The following is a 26,895-nucleotide window of genomic DNA, read 5'->3' as shown; positions in this document are numbered from 1 at the left end:
TGGGCTGTAGCAGACAGCAGTAACACTGACCTGGGTTTGAGGACACACTGGTGTTTCTGTTTCTGGCTGGGAACAGAGATTATGCCAAGGATGGTTTGGTGGCAAGTCCCCTGGGCCCTCCCCCGACACCACCCAGTATGCAAGCAATCCAACCATCAGCCACCATGCTCACCATAGAAACAGCTCCCCAGCCCTTCCCCCTCCCCTTCTGAACAGACTGCAGGGCCCTCCCACAGCCCTCCCAGGTGTTGTGCAGTGGCCAGTCTTGGCTGCAGCTCTTTGATGTTGCCCCCTGGGTCTGGTGACTAGAAGGCGCACAGCAAATGGCCAATTCCCCACAATTTTTTATTAAGAAAAATTCCAGACATACAGAAGAGTCGAAAGAACAAGTACACTGTTCAGTGATGAAATACCAGCCATTGAGGATTCAACAACAGACATTTTTGCCTTATTTTTTTTTGCGGGGGGAACCATTTGGAATTACACATTTCTGAAAAAATCATTCATCTGTATATAATTCAGCATCTACTTCCTAAGAATAAGGACATCCTCCTGTAAAGTTCAATACTATTAAAGGCTGTTAAGATGAAAGGTTTTCACAAGGGGCTCCTCTTTAGAAGCTGCCCCTTCCCACAAGCATGCTGGGTCCCCAGCAGAGAAGGGGCAATACAGGCTTCTGGAGAGCAGTCTGGACAGGAGGGTGACAAACACCAGCTCCACTTGGGAAGCCCGACAACTTCAGTCCCACCTCCACACCAGATGCTGGCAACCTGGGTCTGAATTCAGAGCACTGTGCAGCCAGCAGAGGGCTGCAGTGTGCCAGGTGGAGCGGAAGTCACTGGGGGTGGAGATGAGCACCAGCCCTGAGAGCCTGGAATAGTACCGGCGTGGGCCCCAGCCTTGCCCCACCCAATTCACAACCACTCAGCTCACATGGGGTGCTGCCAAAGCAGCCAGGCTCACACAGCCATGGTGGGCACACAAAGCTTCCATCTCCAAGTCCAAGGGTCAAGCAAGGAGATTTCCTTCAGGGCTAGGCCCTGCCCTGGCAGCTTTGCTGGTGGAATTAAATATAGAACAGGGAGACACAGTTGCCAGGCAGAGCAGGAGGTGCTGTGAATAGAACAGTGCCCTTTGCAGTGACAAAGTTATAAGGAAGCCTGCTGTGCATGTGCCAGGCCTTCAGGGTAGATCTCCTGACCCTCATGGCGACCTCAGAACTGCGTGATTTTTGTCCCCACTTCATACAAGGGAATTTGAAGTTTGGATGAATGGTGTCATTTCCCCAAGACCATTTTGCCAACTGGTAGAGAGCTCAAATGAGGACAGCCCATGTTATGGCCATCAACTCCCACCCAAAGTGATTCCAATACGGACATCCAGGCTACAAATCAAACTCTTTTTCAGTTCTGAGCATGCCCACTGGCCTGCAATAAATATCCTTACAGAGTGGGTGCTTCAGGAAGCATCTGAGGGCAGATGACTTCAGCTGGGCCCTGGTACCAGCGCAGTCCAGGCTCCTGGGCCTGGTGGGGTTAGGCCCTGAGCAACAGCACAAGGGCAAGCCTGGGAAGGAACAGGGCACAGAAGGTTCGGAATCGGCTCTCTCTAGAGCTTTCCTTGGCTGGCTCTTCAGGAAGCCCTGGAATGCAGCTGCTGGAGCCTGGCACAAAGACAGAGGCTGGGCATGCACTGCTGCCCCCTGCCCTGAGGTCCTGCCCAGCCTGTAATTTGCCAACTTTTGTGAGCCTGAGTGGTTGGTTCTGGTTCAAGGGCTCTAAGCTGGCTCAGTCCCAAATCAGGGCCTCTTCCTGGGCCTCAATGAAGCATGCCCATGAGTCAGCACTAAGATGTGGATAGAGCAACAGGCAAGCAGAACATGGGACTGGGAGCAGGTGCTGTGATGGAGGGGCTGGGGTAGTACCTGGAGTAACCCACATCCTTACAGACTCCAGTGGCTGTAAGATCTTTGCCCCTGCAGATCTTTCCAGAAAAGTTTGGTTATAACCACTCCATTCCACAGATGACGGCAGATTGGTTCCACGATGCTTACAAGGGTTAGCAGACTTGTAGGATGCACACCTGAATCACCACTTCCCCTCTACCCAGGTACAGCTGTCTGAGAACCATGGCACATCCACAGTGCTGAACAGTCGGCTGAAGGAACATTAAGGAGGTGGGTGAGGGGTGGGGTAGGCCTTGGCCCTCACTTCTTTATTGTATAACAATACTTCATTAAAATAACATCACACAGTTTATCTTTTATTAGACATTATTTTAATACCATATCAAACACCTTGACTGATGAAGAAAGTTTTTCTCCCAAGCTTTGAACATTTTTAAACATTTTATAAGTTTTTTTTTAAATATATAAATACAGAAACCTATCTTGCATGGGCTGATGCCATGTGTGAACATCAATGGCTAAATGTTCTCAGAGTGCCTGAAAACAGGGGTAGCAGGACATGTTTATTTAGTTTTTTGTTTATTTAGTTTTCTGGGGGAAAAAACCCACAAGGGCCTAAGAAAAATGTTCAGGCATTTTTGCAGGACACTTGTGGTTGTTAAATCCTCTGAACTGACCAGAACCAGGAGGAAAGAAGGGGGAAGACATGGGAGAAGAGGTGGAAAAAAGTCCTTGATGGGTGTATTTTTTTTTTTTTTTTGCCAGGGGGTGGGGGGCAATGAAACCAAGATATTAGGGTCCCTTGGGGAGAAAAGTGCAAAACCAAGCCAGAAAAATGGGAGGGAGAAACAAAACAAAAGCAACCTAACCCCTAGATAGAGGCTGGTGACACGGAGAGCTGACTGGGTGCTGGGTGAAGGAAGAGAAGGTGTGTGCCAGCCCGCCGTCAGAGCATTAGTGGCAAGGACGTGGCCACATTTGGTTCTGTCGCTGAGTGGGTTATAGCTAATCTGTAAACATCACGAGGGAAAACACCAGTCGACACTAGACTTTTTTTTTTATATATAATTTTTTTTTTTGTAAACACTTTAAAGACAGACCCACAATGCCTTTCAAAGGTGAAAAAGAAAATGCCCTTTCCCTCCTGGGCTGAGGGGGGAGGGGAAGGATAGCTGTGATTTCACTCTTCTCTCCAACTCGCTCTCATCCAATCTGGTGTCCTCAGGGAAGAGGGAGAACCGTTTTCTGGAAGTCAGTGCAGAAGAGGTGCCCTGTTCCCACTGGTGTCCCAAACTCAGCTCTGCCCCAGTGTCCGATGAGCCTCCTCTCAGGAACAGGGCTGTCTGTCCCTGTGTGGATCGGAGTAAGTCAGCCGTGCTCCGTCTGGCTGAGGGCTGGCTGCTGCATCCCACAGTGGCAGCAGGTGTCCTGCTGAGAGCAGGCTGGCCAGGGTGTCTGTGGTTCCATCCAGGTGGGCCCCCCCGAAGCCAAACATCATGCCGGGAATTTGGACCCACGCCGCAGGGCCAGGCACCACTCCCTCTGCCTCACTCTCACCCTTGCTTTTTCTTCTCCCCTTGCCATCAGTTTTGAGGTGAAGGTAAAAGAGCAAATGTCCCTGATTTGTCTGACATCATCAGCTGTTCTGGGCATTTACTTGGAATAAATAAAATAAACCTAACAAAAGAAAACAAAACAAAGGAGAGAGAGAGAAGAAAGAAAAGAGGCCCCCAACCTTTGGATATGAGTGAGATGAAGTAGAGTTGAGTGTTTTTTTCTGGGGATTTTGTCTATTTGTTTGCCAGAAAAAAGAAAGTGCCAGCCCAGAACTCAGAAGGGACAGTGGGGTGGGGGAGAGAAGAGGGTGTCAACATGAAGCTGGGTGCCCTGGGGAAGAAATGGAGAGGACAGACTCAATGGTTACACTGGGAGACACATGTGCACACATGGGAGGGAGATGAGGGGCTAGCCTGTTGCAATGAGGACCCTGTGCTGTGGGACAGAGGGGCCAAGTCTCTGGAAGTGGGTGAGGGAGGTGGCCTGCAAGTGGAAAAACCAGTAGTGAAATGCCCACTGAAAGCGCTCTGCAGTGGACTATGCGCTGTCCACAGGCTGTCTAACTCTGCATGTCCATAAGGCCACAGGGAGTCATTCTTCCCATCACCAAAGAAGTGGAGACACAGGTGAGTGAGGACAAGGTGCCACCGGCTGCAAACCCGAGCTTATCCACTTCTGCCTGAGTATGTTCCCAGAGGATCTTTCAGAACTTTCCTCAGGGAGATTCACCCTGGATATCCGGAATATGCTAATCTTTCCCCAACTAATTCTACCTCTTCTGAGTATGTTCTTCATGAACATGTGCACCTGAGTGTGCATCCTTTGTTTCTTAGAAAAAATCTCTTCCATTTCCATTAACTACTTACAGATGAAGCACCTCAGTTCCCCCACCACCAGGCCCCCCGTGACACAACCCTGAGCCTGGAGCACCTCCAAGCACGGGCTCACCTTTGAGAGGATTCGGCAAGCAAGCCCGACAGGGTCAGTCCGCAGGGTGTTCTGGACAAGATCTGTTCACTTCAAACCACGAGTCTATGCAGCTGAGGACAGTGGGGGAGGGAGGAACAGCAAGGAGAAACCATGTTAGCTGTTAAAACACACAGTCTTGGCAAAGGTGGCTCTTTCAGGGGTCAGACTACTAAACAAAGGTTCCCTAAATCTCTCCTGGAAGAACCCCAGGAAAAAAATCATGTACCCGCTGCTTAAAGCAAGACATCAGGATTGGTTTTGGTTCAGCAGTGTTGGCAGTGGTGTGCAGGCTCAGGGAGACCTGGCGTTATAGGAAGACCTGGCGTTATAGGAAGGGAGGGGACCAAGGCCAAATGAAGGGGCAGAGGAAGATAGCAATAGCTACTGGTGAAAAGGTGAAGGGGGGGTGCAGGGATTGTGCGGGGTGGCTAGTCAACTACCTCTAAGGCTTGAGGTGCAGGGAGTAGGAATAAAGACATGGCAGGACTGGGAAGTGCTCCTGCTTCTGGGGTCCTGATAGAGCACCCTCCTGGATTTAAGGAGCCGTGAGGCTCTTCCTCAGTGGATACCTTCTCAGAAGACTCCCGAGATCTACCTGATTTGGTTGCAAAGGTGGAAAGAGGATCTGGACCCTCAGGCTATGGTGACTAAGAAAGTGAGCCAGGGAGGGGGCTTTTAGTTTACAAAGAACAACTGCCCCAAGACAGGGTCCCGATTTGTAAACCAACCTGGGTTTTCTCAAAGACAGAAACCAGATGGATAATGTGCACAAGACTCCCCCAGGACAGGGGTTGTCTTTTCTGGTTCTGGTTAGTTCCTCCCTGGGACACTGCAGGGCTCTGTGCTGAGACCCAGACCATGAATCATAATTATCCCCTAGGCCAATCATAAGCCTCTGCATCAGTCACATCCACGTATCAGGCATAGTGGTCACACTAGACTAGTGGCCCCAGGCTGGGCTTAGAGAAGCCTGTGTGCCAAGAAGCAGCTCTGGGTTTGAGGAGTAGAGAGCAGGTGGTGGCCACAGGAACACAGGGCATCCTCTCTTCTTGGGCAAGAAGGTATCCTTTTTCCACTTGGAAACAAGAATAAGGCTCCTGCTGAAGCCTGAGGATGAATCTTGGCCCTGCTAATTATAGCAGCTGTTGGTGCCCACAGATTGGTTCCCATGGCTGTGGCTCTTTCTGCCTCCTGGCCCTCTGGGGAGAAGGGCAAGCACAGGGCAGCAAGGACACCCTCCATGCTGCCTCTCTCACCCTGTGGTATAGAGAGGTCTACACAGAAAGAAGAGGCTCAGGGAGACAGATGAGAGTCAAGTTCTAGGTAGGATCCTAAGTACCTCCAACCTGTGCAGTTCCCTACCTGCTCCCACCATCTGAGCCATTAAAACAGAGCTGAACCTCAGGCAATTCTAGTCTTTTGTATCCCTATAACCTTCCCATTAACACAGTGACACTGGAGGGGTCCTTGGTGGGAGGAGATATCCCACAAAGGGGACAGACAGAATGGCTGGTGATGAGGGTCTGCTTGGTGGGATGTGGGGCATGCTGAGCTGCTCCTGCCGGGCCCTTGTACCTTTTATGATAGATGCACAGGCAGGGCAGCCTGGCTATCGTGTCCCCCTGAAGCAGCTCCTCCAGGCAGATCACACACTCACCCGCATCTTTAGTCAGCACATCATCTGCAAGGGGGACAGGAAGGGCAAAGGGTTAGTCACCAGTGGGTGGGTTGCACAAAGCAACTAGCTGGGTGGTCTAGCAACTAGCCCGGTAACCCAAACTGCCAGGCTCTGTGGGTACACAAACTTGAGCAGCAGAACCCTGACATCGAGACCCTCACTATGGAGACAAAACATGTCCACATGTTAAATATCTGAAAACAAACAGGAGTTAATCCTAAAGTGAAATTAACCTAAGGTCCAGGAGGACCCAATAAATAAACAAACAAATAAATAAATAAATAAATAAAATAAAATAAAAATAAAAAGGGGGGCTAGGGATATAGCTAAGTTGGTAGAATGCTTGCCTTGCATGCACAAGGCCCTGGGCTCAATCCCCGGCACCACAAAACAAAACAACAACAACAACAACAACAACAACAAAACGCTTGGAGAGTGCTAGATGCAGCAAAGACAGGATGAGGCAGCCTTCTCCATTAAGACACTCCCCTCCCCACACACTTACTCCAAGGGTGCTGATTTCTGGTTTAGAAAAACAGCACTGGGGAGGGTGCTCAAGGCAAGAGTGAGTGGAGGACGAGGTGCTCCAGCAAACACCTGTCCATGAATGTTCACAGCTGTGACTCCCAATACCCAAAGGTGAAAACAGCCCATGTCCACCAGCTGATGAATGGAGAAACTGAAGAGTATACCATACATAGATACTCCTCCAAGAAAAGAAAGGAAGAACTGATACATGCCACAATGTGAACGAACCTTGAAAATACGCTGAGAGAAGACAAACACAAAGGCCACCCATTGCATGATAGCATTTACGAAATGTCCAGAATAGATAAAAGGTAGACCAGGGCTGGGGGCAAAGAAATGAGGAACCAATGCTTAATGGGTAAGGGGTTTTCTTTGCTCCTTTAAAATTTTTCTATTTAATTGTGGTAAGAACACTTAGTATGAGAATCAACCCATTTAACAAATTTTTTCCTTGTAACAATTTTTAATGTGCAATACAGTATCATCAATTATGAGCACAATGTTATACAGCAGATCTCTAGGATGGATTGTCTTGCACAGCTGAAGTTTTATGCTCACAGCACAGCAACTCCCTACCTCTTCCTCCTCCAGCCTTGGCAACCACAACCCTCCAGTTCCATTAATCTGACTACTTTACAGACCTCAGAAGTGGAATCAAGCTAGAGCCAGACAGAGATTGTAGTTGCACAACACTGTGTGTCTTAAATGCCATTCAACTGTACATTTCAAATGGTCAATCCTCTGCCCCCTTTAAAAATTTTTTTTAAGTTATAGATGGGCAAAATACCTTTATTTTAAAAATTTATTTTCATGTGGTGCTGAGGATCAAACCCAGTGCCTTACACGTTAGGCAAGCGCTCTACCACTGAGCCACAAACTCAGCCCATCATGTGAATTTCACCTCCATTTTAAATAAAAGAAAAAGAAAAAAGGAAGACCATGCTTCCCTTCCAAAGAGAATGAGAAGAAGGTAGCTCCTGCACATGAGGGGGTGCAGCAGAACCAGGAATGAGAAAGCCAAGAGAACAGGTGAGCACCATGACAGGCTCAGTGGTCTTTTCTTATATTTCCTTCTTTTTTTTTCAATATTTATTTTTTAATTGTACACAATACCTTTATTTTGTTCATTTATTTTTATGTGATGCTGAGGATCAAACTCAGGGCCTCATATGTGCTAGGTGAGTGCTCTACTCAGAGCCACAACCCCAACCCTTTTCTTATATTTCTTTTCTTTTATTTTTTTAAAATTTATTTATTAGTTGTAGTTGGACACAATACCTTTATTTTATTTATTTATTTTCATGTTATTTATTTATTTATTTATTTTTACATGATGCTGAGGATGGAACCCAGTGCCTCACACATGCTAGGTGAGCACCCTACTGCTGAGCCACAACCCCAGCCCCTATATTTCTTCTTCTTCTTCTTTTTTTTTTTCTTATTAATATTTTTAGGGGCTGGGGTTGTGGCTCAGTGGTAGAGCACTTGCCTCATGTTTGTGAGGCACTGGATTCAATTCTCAGCACCACATATAAATCAGTGAATAAAATAAAGGTCCATCAACAACTAAAAAGATATTAAAAATATTTTTAGATGTAAACAATACATTTATTTGTTTATTTAGTTTTTTAATGTGGTACTGGGGATCAAACTCAGTGTCTCATGTGTGCTAGGCAAGTGCTCTACCACTGAGCCACAAACCCACCTCCACTTTCTTATATTTTTGTAACATTCTATATGATGGAGACTCAAAAGTATCTGAGCCATAGTCTCAGGATTCAAGTAGTATAGCCAGGAAGGCTAAATGAGAAAATGAAATGTGCACCATGATGATCCTAGATAGCCTTTTGGTACACAGAGGCCCAGGTATAAGGGGTATGGAAGAAGTTACCCACTCAGGGTAGGGACTGTCCAGGGAGGGCTTTAGAGAAGGCCACAATGAAGTAAGCTGACAGGCAAAGGCTTGGGTGCAGTGTAGAGATTCCATGCAAAGGTGTGTTCTGAATAACAAAGGTGTGTTATTCGAACTGCAGGAATTCTGCTAAGTCAGGTGCAAAGAGATCCATGGGGCCGCAGGGGGAGGTGAGACAAAGTTCCCTAGGACAAACTTGCCAACCTGTGCCGTGCTGTGTGCCTGAATCTTGTCTACTTAACCAAGAAGCACTGGAGGTGCATCTTGATTCCAGGAGTTCTGGAAGCTCCTGGAGAATGGATTGAAGGAGTCTGAAGATGGAGAACCCACTCTGGAGACCAACATTGTGCAGCAGTGCACATGCTGACAAGGATTGAGCAAAGAGGGGTGTTTGTCACTAGAGAGGAACTCTGGGGGGCAAGCATCAGCACAGAAGCGATGAATGAGTCAGATGGGAGGTGTCAATCCATTAGGCATCTCTATAGGGACATGCTAATAGAGACCTCCTGGAGTCCAGATGTGGGGTGCAGAATAGAGAAAGCAAATGTGCGTTAAGATTAATATATGAAGGACAGGTGAAAGAGGCAATATAAGGTTGCCCATCAAGTGAGCAGACTATGCCTGGAGGGAGAGCTTGCAGCAGGATCACTTCTCGACACTCAAAGACTTTTGTTTTTGAGCCCTGTCAGTGATACAAACTAACATTCCACGTGCATGTTTTCCTGAGCCTCGTGATCTTACAAGCTAGCAAGGCACACAGTATTGTTCCCATTTTGTGAACAAGGACACAAGCCCAGAGAAGTCCCGCATCTTGCTTGTGAATGGTTGTGCTGGGACTGTGACTGCTTGGGTAGCCTCTTCTATTGCTGTTTGTGTCCTCTAATTATTTTGGTGGAAAGGGAAATACTAGGAAATCATAAAAATCAGGGTTTTTCATTCCCAGAAAGATCTATGATTTAAAGCCCCCATGAGGAACCCTGAGGAAAAAGCACAAAGTAGAACTGATTTGACACTTCAGTCTCTGAGCACAGGAATTGTGAGAGAAATCACTTGGCTTCTCAGACTCTAGGACAACCTAAGGTCATTTTCTCTGTTGACATCTGGCTAACCTGAGGGCCCACCAGAAAGGACAGTGAACAGAGAAATGAGCAGGCTCAAAGCCTAGCTTCCAGAGAGGATGGAAGCATCCACAGACATTCTTGGCCATTTCTTCCCTCCTGTGTCTTGGGCATCTCACCCCTGAAATGGGTGACATAAATGATATCCTTGACATGATTACAGCTCTCCCTGCCCCTTCACATGCTTCTCCCTCCAGACTTGGGGTGAGTTCCTTGGAGTGTGGCAACACCATGATCCTGAAGCAGATTCCCCTTGCATTTCCCCTACTCAAGGGTGATTCAGCTCTGAGCGCAAAGGGCAAGGTAGACTTTTCTAGGTCCCAAACAGCTCCCCATAAGGGCTATGGTCATTTTCCCTCTGCATGTGCTCTAGGAGGACCCTTGTGGCCCCCAGAAGCAACGATATGGGTGGGGTAGAGGAGGAAGGCATGCCGATACAGCTTAGGGGCTTTCTTCTTCAACAGGAATGAATTTGACTCTTCTCCCTCTTTACACTAGGGGAAGGGTGGTTCACTTTCTTATTCTAGGCTGAAAGGCCAATAATCCAAGGGCTCAGACTTGAGCATCTGCAGATTCAATGCAGCCTTTTCCTGGCCATTTCACAAAGCAGTTTTATATACCTTACCAGCCAGCCTGGGTCTGTCACACTGGTGGGAAGAAGTACAGTGTGCAGCTGCCCTGCCGGGCTGGCGCATGGCAGAAAGCACATTTCACTGGGACTAGGTTACAAAAGGCTACCTGGAGGTTCCTGGGGGTGAGGAAGAGGTGAGAGGCTTGGAATCTGACTGCACGGGGAAGCCAGCAGTGCCCACACCTAGTACAGTGCCTAGGGAGTAGCATTCTTGCATGGCAGAAGGTAGGAGGAACACAGATCTGCAAGAGGTCTGCGTGGGCTGAGTAAGACTTCCTGTCCCAATCCCTGGGGCTCTGGGAATCAGCAGCCCCCAGGTGTCCCTGGGTTTATAGCAAGGACCAAAAAGGCTGAAGCAGAAGCCTGGTGTTCAACCGGTTCCCACTCGACTTCCATACCCATCTGACAGGAACCTGCGGCCCACAGCCACATGCTGAGGCCACACTGCAGATGGACTCAAGTGCCAAGGACTTGGCATGCCCAGGACCCAGGAGGAGGGGCTCAACAAATGCTGGATGATGAGAACACAGGAGCAAAGCTGAGCTTTCTGCCTTCGGGTTCTGCCTTTTAATTACCATCTCTCAAGCTGTTCTCAACCTTCTTGATACCATGTACAAAGCAACCAATGTCACTGGCCTGGCTGGGGTGGTATACTGGATGGTGCCAGTGCCTGTTCTTGCAACCCGACCAGTGAACCAAGTAATAATGGAGGGCAAAGCTCTCTGGAAACCAAGTGGGAGGTGTGATGCCTGTGGCGGACTGGGGTGGAGGTGATGGCATACTTCTCTCTCGCTGAGATCAGGGGCAGCATTTCTGGCAGCTGTTTTTGTCAAGGAAAAGAAGTCAAAGAGGAGGGTCGGAAGGAGAAGAAGGAAAAGGGCCCTCATTCCTTTGGGCCAGCAACATGGTAGGAGCCTCACAAACAAATCTCAGGCAATCCTAAGAACTTGGGGTGGAGTCTTGGATAAGTTCATGAAGTTGCTAAGTGGCTGTGACTCTCAAGTTCAAGCTCCTTCTACCCTGGCACCCTGCTTCCTTCCATTAAAGGAGTAGGCTACACAGGCCTATTCCCTTGGGTTTCAAAAACACTATCTCAGAGACAGCTTCAAATTTCCCCATTTTTTTTTTTTGAAGTGTGCATGGGGTCTCAGAAGTAGTAGAGAAACACAAGTGTGTGCTCAGAGTAGGAAGTAGACAGTTCAGACAGAAGGACGACCCTGCTGCCCTCTGGCATGCTAGGCATGGCTCCTCTGCAGAGATCTCTGGCAACACATGCCCCAAGGGACTCCCAGAGCTGCTGGAAGCACAAGAGTTGGGGGAAAGGCTGGTGTGCACTTCTGAGCAGCAGCTGAGAGCAGGACCATGTATACATGTTTGTTTTTTAATGCCTTGTGACAGTGACAACGAAAGTGGGAGCCAGAGGGAGAACACCTAGCAAATGATGCAGGCTCTGTCCCTGGCCTCATTTCCAGTTTATGTGTGGAATACTGGCTGGTCTTGCATCCTCTTTAGTGCAGAGCTGCTGGCCCAGTCTGCTGGAGAGGAGTCCCTAGGGCATGCCCAGGACAGGGCAGTGATACCAATGTCAGGCCTTACTGGCTCCTTCCATGGGATTCTGGGGTGCTCTACCCTTTAGGCAAAGGGAGATTTTTTTTGTGGGGGTGGTATGGGAGATTGAACCCAGGAACACTCTACCAATAAGCCATACCCCCAGTATTTCTTTTTTATTTTGAGAAAAAAGTCTCACTAAGTTGCCCAGGATGTCCTTGAACTTGTGATCCTTCTGCCTATCCTCCTGAGTAGCTGGGATTATAGGCATGTGCCACCAGGCCTAGCCAAAAGGGGAAATCTAAAGTGGCAGTGTGCCCTACCAGCAGCACCCCATCCCAACACCTCAGGACTAGGAGGTGCAATCCAACCAATTTGGTGAATTAGGCTGCAATGAGAATAATCCAGAAAGGTGAGCCAACTAAAATGCAGGCCTGGGGTGCTCCATCTTCACAGAGTTTGCCCACACTTCCACACAGCATCTTTTCTGGTGTTTTCCCCACTGGCACCAAGTCCCTGCAGGCCTCCCTCCCTCCCACTCCTCATGACCCAGCGGTGGCCAATCTGGCTGGTCAGATGGTCAGAAATGGCTGGCAGCCCTGGATGAACTCCCTCTTCTTTTTCCCCTAGCAGGAGGAACATCAGGACAGACACTGCCACAAATGCCAGGCTCCAGCTTCTGGCCAGCATCTATCAAAAGCTCTGGGCAGAGCCTTGCACAGGGCTGGGTTAACTCCTTGGCCAGGATAAGGCTTTCCTACTCCCAAGAAAAGATAGGTTATTTCCATCCCAACATCAGGGTCTCTAATGGTAGGAGACAAAGGAAAAATAAGCACCTATTTGTGCAGGTCTGCCAGCTCAGGGTACCAGAACACAGGAGGCTTTCTGCTTTTAGGAGAGCCACATTTGCTCAATATGCTTTATAGCATTTCCAGAGAGGGGAGGGCGGGCATGATGAGTCAAGAAGCTGGGCATGGGCCTGGGCCCCTGAACAGAACTGGGAGAAGAGTCTCCTGAAGAAGCATATGTTGGCCACCACACTCTCCTTGACTCTGCTGCAAACCCCCTGTCCCAATGGAACCCCTCAGTGCTGAGGAACCCTGACTGGTCTTAGAACAGCACCCCTAAGCTTTCAGGTGACACCCCCCCCCATGGAATTGTGATTCTCCTTTGGTAGGGGCAAAAATGAGATTCCTATCTCAGAGCTTGTTCTGCTATCTGAGCAATTTGAAGGTCAAAATTCGTGCGTGTATTTTTCAAAGCAAGTTCGTCTATTCTCAGAGCCACAGAGATGTTGAAAAGGGACAGAAATGAAAAGGCCCATTGAAGCTGTCCACATTTACCCACAACCCAGCCTCCCAACTCCTTCCTCTCTCCTGCATAGCATCTTTATCTGCCAGGAGTCCTATGGATCTAACAATACTTTGGGGCCTACACCCTCCCTATCCCTAACCTCTGCTGTTCATAAGCCTCCCCAGCTGGTGTGTGCCCAGGAATACCAGGTGTTGGTCTTCACTTTTTCTTTTAAGTACTGGTTGAACCAGTTAAACTAGTCTTGCCTTTCCTAAGCTTGGAAGAAAAAAAGAAAAAGAAAAAAACCTGGCAGGCAGCTACTGGAGATATTTGGAACTCTCTGCTCAGGCCAACCCCCATAATAAGAAAAATACTACTTCTATCTGTCTCATTTAGGAGGTTTCTACTTTTTTTTTCTTTGGTGGTCGACTAAATTCCATCTTACATAACCATCATAAATTTTCTAAAACTTTCCCCAATTGTTGCCAGCAATTTTGGAAGGTGAATGTGTGGGGGTGTAGATGGGAAGTCTCCAAGGGCAGTGACCAGGAGTTTCAGTGACTTTTCATGAGAAAACAGAACTTCTTTATCATCTAAGAAAGCCTCACCTTGCGTCCTTTCCAGAAAGATTCAAAGAGTTCACACCTCAGAGACTCCAAATGTCTTTAAAATTTTAAGATAAGGCAATACAAAGCACACGAGGCTAAGGTGATGAGAAATTGTGGTAGAATATATTCCTGGAGAAACCATCTGTGGCCCCAAAGTGTGAGTGCTCCATCTGAACTAGAACAGGCTCCTGGTATGTCCTAGGGACTCCTCTCTTCACTCACACACACACACACACACACACACACCCAGGTTGCAAATGCAGTCTTCCCTACTAAAAAGGTTTAAGCATTTTCAGAAGACAAAGACTGAATATGAGGAGTTCAAGCCACCAAAGCCTCCTTTCCACATTACTCATATACACAGAGGGGCTGGAAATTGAGTCTGAAGCACCTTCATCACTTTCATACAACTCTACTCACAGGATAGGAAGTGACTGGCCTGTGGCCTCTCTGCCTCTGGTGGTAAAAGATTGACTTAAAAAATTTTTTTTTATACAGTGTCTCACTATGTTGCCCAGGCTGGCCTCAAACCTATGATCCTCCTGACGAAGCTCCTGAGCGCTGGGGTTATAGGTGTGCCCATCACACTCAGCAAGGGTTGCCTATTGCAAAAGAACCTCAAGTTTATTGTTTATTTTGGATTTTGGTGTTGGGGATTGAACCCAGGGGTGCTTTACTACTGAGCAACATGCCCAGCCCTTTTTAAATTTTATTTTGGGACAGAGTCTCATTAAGGTGCTGAAGCTAGCTTCAAACTTGAAGTCTTCCTACCTCAGCCTTCCGAGTTGCTGGGATTGCAAGTGTGTGCTATCATGTCAGGAAAGAGCCTCAAGCTTAAAGACTCTAGTTTACACTAGAGTGCACATATGCGCACCCCAGAAAGGTGGCATCTCAAGTAAGATGAGGGGAAAATGAGAAACAGAATAAAAATAGCAGCCCTCGACCTCCAGCTGGCCAATATAAGGGACCCTCCCCTAGGCTGCTGGTGGGAGGGTGACCAGGAGCACCAGACACTCAAGTGCTGACATGGAGGAGTTCCTGGGGACACCTGAAGGTGTCATGGGCAGTTCTCTGGGAGAAGAGCTGGAGACCCTCAACTTCCCATTTTCTGGCATGGTGGTGTGGGACCACTCCTGACTCAGGGTGGCCCTGAGAACATTCTGTCCTCCACAGCTATTCCTCAGTTCTTCCTTACAACTCCAAGGGCCAAGTCTGCTATAAGGCATCTTTGTGTTCTTATGACAGCAAAGGCAGTGTCTACAGAGAGGTCTCCCCAGCAACACATAGGACAAAAAAGTCTTCAGGAGGCATCAATACATGTGGGACAAAAGTGAATAAAGCATTTGAGGCTGTGGGTGGGGAGGGCCATGAGACACAGGGAAGACTACTCTCCCTCCATGGTTCCAGACAGAGATGGTCAACAGGGACAAAGCTGAGCTTGAGTATGGGAAGCCTGGAGCACACATAACAATGGATTCAGGAACATGGCGGCCGCCAGTCTCTGGGGAACAAGGAAAGGCTGTCTACTGGGAAAGAGAGGGTTTCCAGATACTAGGCAGGAAATATAGGGAAAGGAAACACCAGGGGTAGAGTCAGGGCATGATCTGCCCTGTAGCTGAGGAAAACAGGTAGCATTCCTGCCTACAAAAAGAATCTTTTGGCCATGCAAGTTAAGTAAGAGATTTGAGAATACTGGTTGAGTATCCTAATCAGAATATCTGAAAACCTGAAGTGCTCCCAAAACCTGAAACTTTTTTCCCCCTGGTGTTGAGAATTGAACCCAGGGCTTTTACACAGGCTGAACAAGTGCTCTACCATTGAGCTAAATCCCCAGTCCCCTGAAATCTTTTGAGTGGTGACATGGCTCCCCCAAATTTCAGATTTTTTGGATTAGAGATGTTCAACTGGTAATGTCTATGTAAATGTCCCCAAATCTGAAAAACTCCCAAATTTGAAACACTTCTGTTCTAAGCGTTTCAGATAAGGGTTACTCAAGCTGTGGTAGGATATGTTTTCAGCAGAATTGAGCAGATCAGTCACCGATTTATTTCCCAGAATCAATGGCTGATGCTTTATGTGAGAAGAACATATCTGGTGTGAGGAAAGCCTTTCCAGAAAATGTCCATTGTTAGGATGGGGGCAAGGAAAAACAAGTCTTCAGACTCTGAGATACCATAACTCTTCTAGTCCCTGCTCTGACTTTTTTTTTTTTGTGTGTGTGTGTGTGTGTGTGTGCTGGGGATTGAACCAGGGCCTTGTGCATGCGAGGCAAGCACTCTACCAGCGGAGCTATTTTCCCAGCCCCCTGCTCTGACTTTGAGAGGCTGGGCCTACTGCAGGGTTGGCCAACACCCATGAAGTTCTCTGATGAACAGAATTTGGAGATCAGTTTAAAGACATAAGAATGGACAACCACAGTGCCCCAGCAGCATAAGCTAAGCGGCACTATGCCATCTATCTGGAAAACTGCCATAAGAAGCCTATGGAAGGCCTTGCCTCTCCCACGACCACTGCCAACCATGTGTCAGGCTCTGTGCTAAGGTAAGGGGTTTTCTGTGTAATATATCTTAGGTCTGAGAATCCCATGGATGAGGGAATACTATCACCATTTTATGGACCAGAAAACTGAGGCCCTACTATGCTAAGCAACTTATCTAATAGTGAGTAGTAGAGGAAGGTCCTAACTCAGATCAGCTGAACTCTGAATCTTTACTCATAGTATACCAGGCAGGTGTTGACACTTTTTTGTCCCTGGAGATGTTAGGGAGACTTGAATGTCACAGAATCCTGGGCTCCATGATCCCCCCTCCTGCTATACTCACTGCTTAGTTTCAAGGCAGCCTCCAAGGTAGGAAGCCTTGGTGGAGCATTGAGGCTGTGTGACAGCACTTGAATCCATAAATGGTGTCCTTAGATTCACTGATTCCCTGATGCTCTCTGCTGCAGGGAGTCAGAGGGCTTAATCAGGTGTTCACCTGAGTTGCAAAGTGAGGTGGTGACCAGGCTTCCAGTATCCTGTGCATACCACCAGCGCACAGACTCCCATTCCCCAGGGAGGGACAATGCTCCTGCTAGGCCCCTTTGCTGGCTTTTAGAGTGAGTCTGGCTATCTTGGGGTCTGCTATGGTCAGGTGTGCAAAGGGTGAAAGAATGGGTATGTCCCTCAACTAGAGTCCATGAAACAGAAGGGGTAGAAGGAAGATTATTGACGAAGCCCTGAGAGCTTTCACGGTGCCATGGACCTGACCCTGGGCCTACCTTTCTTGGCCCATTTCTTTGCCACTAACTTAAATTTCCAGCTCCCTGAAACAACAGGTTTCTTACCACCATGTAGGCATTCCTGCCATAAGGTGAATAAAACTCTATACAGTTCCCCTCAATCAGAGGCTCCCCCAGATCTGGCTATACCCACAACAACCTCAGGAGGCCAGCAAGGCCCAGCCCTTACCATTGTATGAGAGGCGAGGTTTGCTCAGACACATTATAAAGTGCATTTCCATCTCATCAGAAGCCACAGACTTGGAGCAAATGGGGCACTTGAAACCTGAAAGAGAGGAGAACAGAATGAAATGTCTTCTCCAAATCCAAAGGATCTACAATAAATGTAGACACACTCAAATGATGACGGCTGTGTAGGGGTAGCATCAACATGGACAATGACAATCTAGACCAACATGACTGTGGCCTTTCCATCACAGCCTTTGGCTCCCAGTTTTCTCTAAGGCTCTCTTGTCACATACCCTTTGATAATGTTAAACAGAGGTCACCGATATGTGGTTTTAGCTTAATTTTCTTCATGACCCTTTCTCAATAGGGTCTAGTAGACAACAAGGATAGAGGAAGCAAATCAAGACAACTGAATAATCAATCTTTTTCTATGGGGGCTACTGGGGACTGAACTCAGGGGCACTCGACCACTGAGCCACATCCCAGCCCCATTTTGTACTGTATTTAGAGACAGGGTCTCACTGAGTTGCTTAGTGCCTTGCCTTTGCTGAGGCTGGCTTTGAACTCATGATCCTCCTGTCTCAGCCTCTTGAGCTGCTGGGATTATAGGCATGCGCCAACATGCCCAGCCTGAATAATCAATCTTTGAATAACAAAGAATTTAATACTTTTCTGCCTCACAGTCTTCAAACCATTTGGCTAAATCACCCTTGGGAGGAATTACCATAGTCATTGGTACCTCCATCCCTCAACCTGCTCAGACTCCTCAGCCACCCAGCCAGGCAGCACCTTCATTCCTCACTCAGCACACCCTGTGCCTCCTTCATGGCTAAGGCAGCTGTCTTCTGGGAAGGAAAGCAGCAGTGTAGCCCTCCAAAAGTGCTTCCAAATGTCACCAAGCAAAATAGCTATTTCGAGGTGCCAGGTGAACACAGGGTTTCATGATCTGCTATTTTGTTCCCAGGGAAGTTTGGACCATTTATATTCCCAAAGGTTTCATTAGCACTGTTTCAGTACTAGTGAATTCTGGTCAAGCATCTTTTGTGTTGAACTTAATGCATTAAGTAAACCTAATCCCTAGATTCTTTTTTTTTTTTTTTGGTTATCCTGGGGCTTGAACTCAGGGGCACTTTACCACTGAGCTACTTCTTCTTACTAAGTTGCCAAGGTTGGCTTTGAATTTTTGATCCTCCTGCCTAAGCCTCCCAAGTCACTGGGATCACAGGTGTGCACCACTATGCTTGGATCCCTAGTTTTCCTTTCTTTTTTTAATACAATATAAACAAATATTTTCAATCTTTTCCATTTTACTTTTATTGAAATAATTGTTAAATGGGTCAATTATTTTCCATGTAAATTCTACCAAAAAGATTCACTGCTATTGAAAAGTTATTTATTTATTTGCATCAGTTTATATGTAACACAGCTTTTCTTTCGTGACTATGATTCCTACTTGCCCATCTGCACTTCCTAATATGGCATATCTAATTCCTTATGTGAAGATTTCACACTCCTGTTACTTTTTGGTCAAATTTTTCACCCACAATTTTATTTGATGTTGGTAATGACTGTCTTTAGTATTAGTTATGAAACAGATAAAAGGCCAAGCACTCAAAATTGACAGTTGTTGGTCTCAGAACAGAGAAGAGTTCATACCTTCCCAGTGTTCTTCCTGTGGCTACTTCCCTCATCTGTGTGGAAAGTTGTGACTGGGGTGGGTGGCACTGAGGTAGGAAGCAAGCTGGCACAAGCATTTGCTTCAAGTCTCCCAAATACTCTTTTTTTCCAGTGACAATGCTTTGAACTACAGGACCAAACAGTAAATTCAGGGCCTAGTTAACTATGGTCAAAGTGGACACTTCACTCTATGGAATGGTCCCCAATCCCTTAAGACCTTCCCTCAAAGATTATCAATATCTAAGCATCTCAGCTAAAAAGCCTTGGAAATGGTACCAATCCAGGGACTCCAGACAAATTTTTTTCATTTCTGACCTCTGCACAGTTAAAAATCCAAGACTGAAAAAAGAACTTAGGAGTAAAGAGAGTGGTATTCCACCCTCAATTTTCTGGTAGAATTGGTTCTAAAATGCACCAGGCTGATTATTTTATAATCCAGTTTAAAAATGTGCAGATCCAGTGCCACATACACAAGAGAGATGAGGAAAGAACCTGAGTCCTAGAATGAAGATGCTCTTCATTTCTAACCCCAGTCCCTTGGTGTTCTCACAGTGTTGTGGTTTTTTTCCAATTCAAAAGAACAAGGTTTTGTAAACTTTAAGTGGCTACAGGACACCTGCACTTTGAACTTGCTAAGTTAGTATCCTGCTTGCAGACTGAGGGCTGAGACTGTGGTAGCACGGAGGGAGGTACTCTTTGAGGTCCTTTTGAGGTGTTCAAAGTAATCTTTTACCAGGAAAAGCCTTACACTTCCCCACTTTCCTGATAACTTAGAATAGATGCACGGTTACCCAATATAAGCATATGCACTCCCTGTATTCCAGTGTGGTTCCTTGAGTGCAGAAGGGGGGTCAATTTACAGGTAAGGTGTTGGCAAGTAGGCCACCCAAAAAGAAGGTCTACCAGGACATGTCACCAAATGTGTATGTCATGGGGGAAAAAGGATCAGAGCAACCCTCTCATTATACAGAGGAGAGAATAGGCCCCAGTGAGGCCTTGGAGTCTTGAAAGGTCACATGAGTGACATGGTAAAGCCAAGACTAGACTTCTTAGCTCTGAGCCCAAAGTTCTTCCACTAGGGAAGAAAGAGTTAGCCACAGCGTTTTAAGAAAGAGGTAGGTGCTGGAGTTGTGGCTTAGAGATAGAGTGTTTGCCTAGCATACATGAGGCACTGGGTTCAATCCTCAGCACCACATAAAAACAAAATGGAGGAAGGAAAGAAGGAAGGAAGGAAGGAAGGGAAGGAGGGAGGGAGGGAGGAAGGTTTGGAGGCTGAGAATGCAGCTCAGTGGCAGAATGCCTGCCCACTTCCCTCCATGCATGAGGCCCAGGATTCAATTCCTGGCACTGCAAAAAAGAAAAAAGAGGTAGACCGGGAGATGTTGCCTCTGGAGAGGAAGAAGCTTGGTGACAGGAGGCCTGCATTTTAAACAAAGGGAGGTTAGTGCCCCTGGGTGCTTTTGTTATGTGTTATTTTGTGAAAGCTCACAAAATAACCCTATGTAAGTGGGAAATGGGAAGATGACCCAGATGTTCCAGCTTCAAGACCCTGGCAACTAATCTACCCCTTGTGGACCTTAAACTCCTCATCTGAAAGATAGGGGAATTCATTTCACTCTTGCAAGGATTAAATGAAACAAGAAACATGGAAGTATGTGAAAAGAAGTGAACCAAACATAGGTGGTAGAATCATCATTGGGCCAGGTGGCACTGGATGGGACAGGAACGAACAAAAGGGTTAAAGGAAGGACTTAGGATAACTGCGGTCTATGGTGATGTACTTGTAGGACCCTGAACAAGGGAAGACTGGCCACAGGCCAAGCAGTCTGCTGGAAGTGGCCAGCAGCCACATCTCTGCTGGATCCCACAGTTTCCTTTGAACTTCTAGAGCACTGTGCACGGCTACTGGCACTTTCCATACCGCCAATGTGGAAACAACAGTCTGTTTAACCTCTACGGCACCACCTCTTGCATATGATGATAAAGAAATAACACTTTGCCATTTACTGACTTATTTGTATGGACAGTCACTGTCCAAAAAGGATTTACATGCCTTCTCATTGCAAGGTCAAAATAAGGTAGGTGCTGTTATTAACTCTGTTTTACAGACAAAGATATTGAGGACCACAAGATTAAAGAAGCTGTTCTAGGTTAATGCAGCTAGAAACAGCCAGAGCTAGGACACGACCAAAGTGCCCACGGAGCTGGCACTTCTGTGCCACTGCTGGCTAGCACAGAAAGAGGTGTTACATGGCAAAACGAACACAGATATGGTCTTAGTGAATACTCATTTCAAACCTTAAAACATGTCGTTGCATTTCTCCTGAAGTACCCATGGTTCTGAATAATCCCATCACAATGGTGAATTTAGTTGATTTTTCTGGGAATTCTGTTAATGTGGAAGAACAGAGTTCTGCTTTCCACTTGGCACTGAGCCTACAGTACTGGTTAAGATGTTGGGTTTACAAATTACCTTTTAAATGGAAAATAAAAGAAAAAAGAGGGACAGAAAAATACAGAGAGCTAAGGGAAAAAAAACTAATGTCCCCACTTTCTTTCCTAAAAGGTCATCTGATGATCACGACGGATTCTACTACTCTACTGCCCCAATCTTTTCTCGTAATTGTCCAGCCTTGATTCAGCACCAATAGCCCTATGGAATGATAAATACTGTGATGTTTGTGAGCTATCTGAAGGTAAAATATCTAGGAAATTTTGATTCCATTTGGAAAGAAGTCTGTACCAAATGAAAAACAGCCCTGCAAACAAAAATAAACCAATGATCTGCAGAGTAATCCAGTTCACATGACTCTGTCAAATTTTCTCAGAGGCCTCAGAAGCACTTGAGAACAGTGAATCAGGGAGGCTTTACATTCCTTCAAGAGAAAGCCTCAGGTAGGCTCTTCAGAATTCTCTCAAATTGTTCTTAGATCAGATGCTGCCTGGTATACCCTGGAGGCAGGGGAAGAGAAGCCAGCCCTCCAAGGCCTTCAGGTGCCTGTCCACCTGTATTTGTTACATGTCTGCCACTAACATGGAGGGAGATGTCAGCTAGCTCCGGCTTGCTGGCCAAGTCTGACCCTCATTCACCTTAAGCCACTGTCTCTTGCATCAAACTAAGGCAAAGGTAGGAACTTGGTTCCTGTCCTTTTCTGCCAGTGTCTCAGAATGAGGAAGAACTGTCTGACAGTACCGTAGGTAACTTATCTGTGATGGTCCTATTCTGTGCTGGTGGCTCGATACAGCAACTGATGATATAGGATTCCACTGAGAGTAGCCAAGAGAGTAATGCTAATGAAGACCTCATTTCTTTCCTTTTTCTTATCATCAGATAGGTTGTTTCTACATCCAGAAGAATGGAAGAGAGTCCAATTCATCAGGCACTGTGCTTACATGGGGAATACCTTGCTATTTTGACATCTACCAAAGACCAAAGCTCCTAAGACAAGTCTGTCCTTGTCCCTGGTGACAGTTTTAGTGCCAGGTCAAGGGAACGGCCCATTGGTAGGTAATTCCAAGAACACTCAGAGTCACGTGCATTGACAAGCATCTTCCTGGGTCAGGTACCCTGGTCCTCAGACATCACCAGGGTCCTTCCCATCTCCTGGTGCAGTAAGGATGGGTCAACAAGATCCAGTTAGAAGAACTCTCCTAAACCATTATAACACTCAGCTTATAATATAAGTTAGTTTTTGAGCTTTGGGGACCAATATACTTCTCATTATCCAAAACTGCTACTTTCTCCTTTAAGACCTGATTTCCCCAGGCAGGACCGTGTGCTGACTGCATGTTGCTCCAGTTTTCTCCCCCTCCTTCTCCTCCCTCCCTATGCTGATGCGCTATTTTAATGGCTGCCCCAGTTCTGCTTGTCTCTGGGATCACCTAAAGGTAGAAGAATCAAAAGAAGCAACCAGGGTAAAGGAAGATGATCACCCTCACTGGGGCAGGCCTCCTGTCTGGGGTAAGAGGAGATATGCCGACTCCTCTCAGCCTGGAGCTCCAAGAGCAACTCCCCCAACTCTGTTCTTACAGGTCAGTTCCCAGTTGCCAACTCTGATCTCTCCCTGTCACATTCTTGTGGGGCTTAATGTCAATAAAATGGGACTTGACCAAATGAATTTATTAAACAGGATTTATTACAAATAGAGGTAACATGGGATGACTTTGGTAAAGGTATTACATTCTTCATCCACAGACACAAATACATTTTCCTACAAAAAACAAATGTACAATTTATCAATTGCTGAGGTACAAGGCAGTGTCTCCTGGAGAACATTTTGAACTGAGGAAAGGCGCTCAGAATTGATCCCAGTGGTGGTGCTCAGAATTGGTGGTGCTCAGAATTGATCCCAGTGCCTGACACATGCTAGGCAAGCGCTCTACCACTGGTTTTTGTTGCAGTTTTGTTCTAGGGCCTGGGGGCTCACCTATTTCTCCAGGAGACAAAAGAAGATATTTGAAGAGACCTACACTGACAGCTAAAATCAATTTGTGTATGTGTGTGTGCATACCTGTTGTGATAGTTAATTTTATGTGTCAACTCGACTGGGTGATAGGGGGCCCAGATATTTGGCTAAATATTGTTTCTAGGTGTGTCCATAGAGTGTTTCCAGATGAGGCTGGCATTGGAAGTGGCAGACTATACAAAGCAGACTGCCCTCCCCAACAGGCAGGCCTCATCCAATCTGTTGAGGGCCTGAATAGAATAAAAAGGCAAGAAAGTGAAACTTTGCTCTTGTTCTGCCTGAGTGCTCCAGTTAGGACATGAGCCTCTTCCTGCTCTTGCACCATCAGCTCTCCTGGTTCCTGAACTCAGGCTGGAAATGTTTTGTTACTTCTGGGGTCTCCAGTTTGCAGATGATAGGCTAGGACTTCTCAGCCTCTGTAATTATATGAGCCAATTCCTTATAATAACTTTCTTCACATAGAGGTTCTGTTTCTCTGGAGAACCCTGTCTAGTAAAATGTGAAACAATAAAATTTAAGACTGATAATGCCACATGTTGGTAAGGATGTAGAGCAACTGGAACTTTCATATATTGTTGAGGAGTGTACAATGATAACCATTTTAGGAAAAGGTCATATTTTTCTTTTTCTTTTTTAAAATTTTATTTAGATGTTGATGGATCTTTATTTTATTCATTTATTTACATATATGTGGTGCTCAGAATTGATCCCAGTGCCTCACACATGCTAGGCAAGTGCTCTACCACTGAGCACAAGCCCAGCCACAAAGGTCATGCATTTCTTTATAAAACAAACATACTCTCAGTCTGTGAGCTAAGTAATTTCTCGTGTATATATTTACCCACCTCCAAATGAAAACATGTCTGCAAGTAGACGTTTACAAGAATGTTTATCACAGCTGTATTATGGACAGCCAAACTGGCCATTAATAGAATGGATAAAGAATCTGTGGAATGTTCATTTAATACAATGGAAAACTACTCAGCAATAACAGGCAACAAGCTACTGACACATGCAACAAATTGGATGAACATTAAAGACATGCCAAGTTGGGGCTGGGATGTGCTCAGTGGTAAAGCACTTACTTGCCTAGCATGTGTAAGGCCCTGGATTCAATCCCTAGCACCTCACACACATAGAAAAAGAAACAAACAAAAAACAAAAGAGCACACAGGATGATTATAATTATTATGGTAAGTTCTAGAACAGACAAAACCAATTGATCGTGGGGGAAAAAAAAAAAAACAATGGTTGTCCCTAGAGGGTAGGAGATTGAGAAAGTGATGAAAAACCTTTCTAGGGTGATAGGAGTATTCTATATCAAGAGAAGAGTTTGGAGTATATATACATGCATTAATTTGTAAAAACTTACCAAATTTGAGATTTTTTGTTTGCAAATTTTGCCTCAATCAGAAAAAAACATAAAAAAATACAACTACAGTTAATGACATATCCACTGAAGCTTTTAGAGGGAAGTGTACTGATGGCTGTATTAAAAGGAAATACATTTAAAAAAGACACATGGATTAAACTTCTTCCAACTTTTCTACGTATTAGAAATTTTCATGATGAAACACTGAACAAAAGCATCAAGCCGGAAGCTGTGTTGTGAAGAGAAAGCAGGGAAAAAAGGTGTGTGTGTGCTGGTTAAGGTAAATTTAGTGGTCAGGAAAGGCTCTAAGGAGGTGACAGGTAAGCTGAGACCTTGATGCATTAGACCAGCAAGGGTGGAGCATCTAGGCATCATAACAAGGACAATGGGAGACACATCTGAATCCTTGCATACACTCAGAATACCTTTCTTTCACTGATGGCTGGGTACAGGATTCTTTTGCTCTTGCACCATCAGCTCTCCTGGTTCCTGACTCAGGCTGGAAATGTTTCATTACTTCTGGGGTCTCCAGTTTGCAGGTGATAGGCTAGGACTTCTCAGCCTCTGTAATCATGTGAGCCAATTCCTTATAATAACTCTCTTCACATAAAGGAATATTCCTTTTATCTTTAGTGATATAGAGATGAAATTCCATCATCTTCTAGCTTCTTAGTGTTGCAAATAAGAAATCTGGGGGCCAATGTGACTTTTCCCCCTTTGTAAATTATCTGTTCCCCTGGCCTGAAAGCTTGAAAGATTTTTCTCTTCATTCTAAGAGTTCAAAATGTTACCAAGATATGCTAGGTGTATCTTTTCTCATCAGTTATACCTTTCAGTATGCAAACTCAAGTCTTCCTTCTTTTACAGAATTTGTTTTTCCTGTTTTATCATTTCCTTAGTGATTAGTCATGAATGCTATTTACTGATTATTTCTAGCTTTCCTTCTTCAAGCTATACAGTACAATTATATTTGCCTGCTCCCTTTGAAGTTAAGGGTAGGTTTACTGTCTTAGCCAAAAAAATGTGAGTAGAAGTAATGAATACACATCCAAGAAAACTTCAAGAGCCAGTGCATGATTCACCACGCTATTTGCAATTCTGCAGTGTTCAGGAAAGAGGTGTTGAGACAAAGCCTGGTAGCCTGGTAGCTTTGGGTCCCTGGGTAACTATTGAGAGCCACAGCCCAAGGGGCCCCAGCAAACTTCCAGCTGATTGGCTCCTTTGCGGTGATGCTCATTGGGCTGTTTCCTCGCCTTTCAGACCACAGAGCTGCTCATTGGGGGACTCTTTTGGCTCCGCCCACACGACCCAGCCAATCGGCCTCAAGAGCAGGAGGAGTGGGGGGTTGAGAGGCTCGTGGGAAGCCGGTGGTGGCAGTTGGGCTCTGAGGGAATTCCTGAAGAGCTCCTGTGGAGCAGCCAGTGTGTTCTAAAAATAAAGTTCGTTTCTGCTTGATAAGTGGATCATGAATTGTGCCCAGCCAGACTTTGGCAAGTAACAACAGTGGACAAAGTCCCCCTCCTGTCCTGCTGCACACTGCTGCACTAGGAAAATAAATGCATGTGCTAAGCTCCTAAACTGAAAAGACTCTTGGTTACTATGTCATAATCTAGTCCTCATCTTCCACTACTTTTGTCAGTATCTCTTCCTCCATAACTTCTCTTACATTGTCTCTGGAGTTTTCTAACTCCCTCCAGGCCCTGCTGGCCGGCTCCTCTACTTGGTTTAAAGAGGTAATAATTGGCACTGGGCATGTATTCTAGCCACTATCTTCCCAGAATGTTGTCTGCTTGGATATTTATATTCTGCTCTTTAAATACACATAATTTCTTGAATCAATAATAATCTATATACATATCACTTTCAATGTCTGCATTCCATATTGATAAGCTAACATACTGTGCTTAGTCATTTCTTCTATTGAGTGTCAGGATTCTCAACTTGTATCTACTACACGAATTCTCACAGGAGTGATGATGTCCATTCTTTACTCTTTGCACACTATATTCCACCCCCAACATTTTCTGTTTCCAGATTCTGTGCTGACTAGTTTGAAGGAAAGATACCAGAAGTTAGAAAACCCAGACTTTGCCAGTTACCAGCCAAGTGACCTCATATAAGCTATTACAATATCTGCAGTGCTCTGCTTACTGTCCAGAATTGCTTTAAAGCCCAACCAAAGATG

General features: G+C 46.0%; 1 protein-coding gene across 7 annotated transcripts in view; it reads right to left on the bottom strand.

The window, feature by feature from the left end:
• Znrf1 (zinc and ring finger 1) overlaps positions 1 to 26,895 on the bottom strand; it is a 115,167-nt gene that overhangs the window by 10,254 nt on the left and 78,018 nt on the right. For 2 of the 7 annotated variants that reach the window (XR_013430988.1, XM_078032679.1), the window contains exons 2-4: positions 17,197 to 17,292; positions 6,008 to 6,113; positions 4,412 to 4,503 (exon numbers count right to left, since the gene is read on the bottom strand). Coding sequence is in view for 5 of the 7 variants with exons in the window: in XM_078032679.1 (XP_077888805.1) it covers positions 4,446 to 4,503; positions 6,008 to 6,113; positions 17,197 to 17,292 (260 nt within the window). In the remaining 2 variants the exon portion in view is untranslated. Of the gene's footprint in view, positions 1 to 324; positions 2,158 to 2,241; positions 3,584 to 3,642; positions 3,794 to 4,411; positions 4,504 to 6,007; positions 6,114 to 17,196; positions 17,293 to 26,895 lie in introns of those variants that run through there. The other 5 variants (XR_013430987.1, XM_021721740.2, XM_005318428.4 and 2 more) reach the window with 5 other exon arrangements.

This window comes from Ictidomys tridecemlineatus, chromosome 15 (assembly GCF_052094955.1).
Source record: "Ictidomys tridecemlineatus isolate mIctTri1 chromosome 15, mIctTri1.hap1, whole genome shotgun sequence".
Taxonomy (NCBI): domain Eukaryota; kingdom Metazoa; phylum Chordata; class Mammalia; order Rodentia; family Sciuridae; genus Ictidomys; species Ictidomys tridecemlineatus.
Note: the sequence above shows the minus strand (reverse complement) of the source record. Positions and strands in the feature narration are given on the sequence as shown.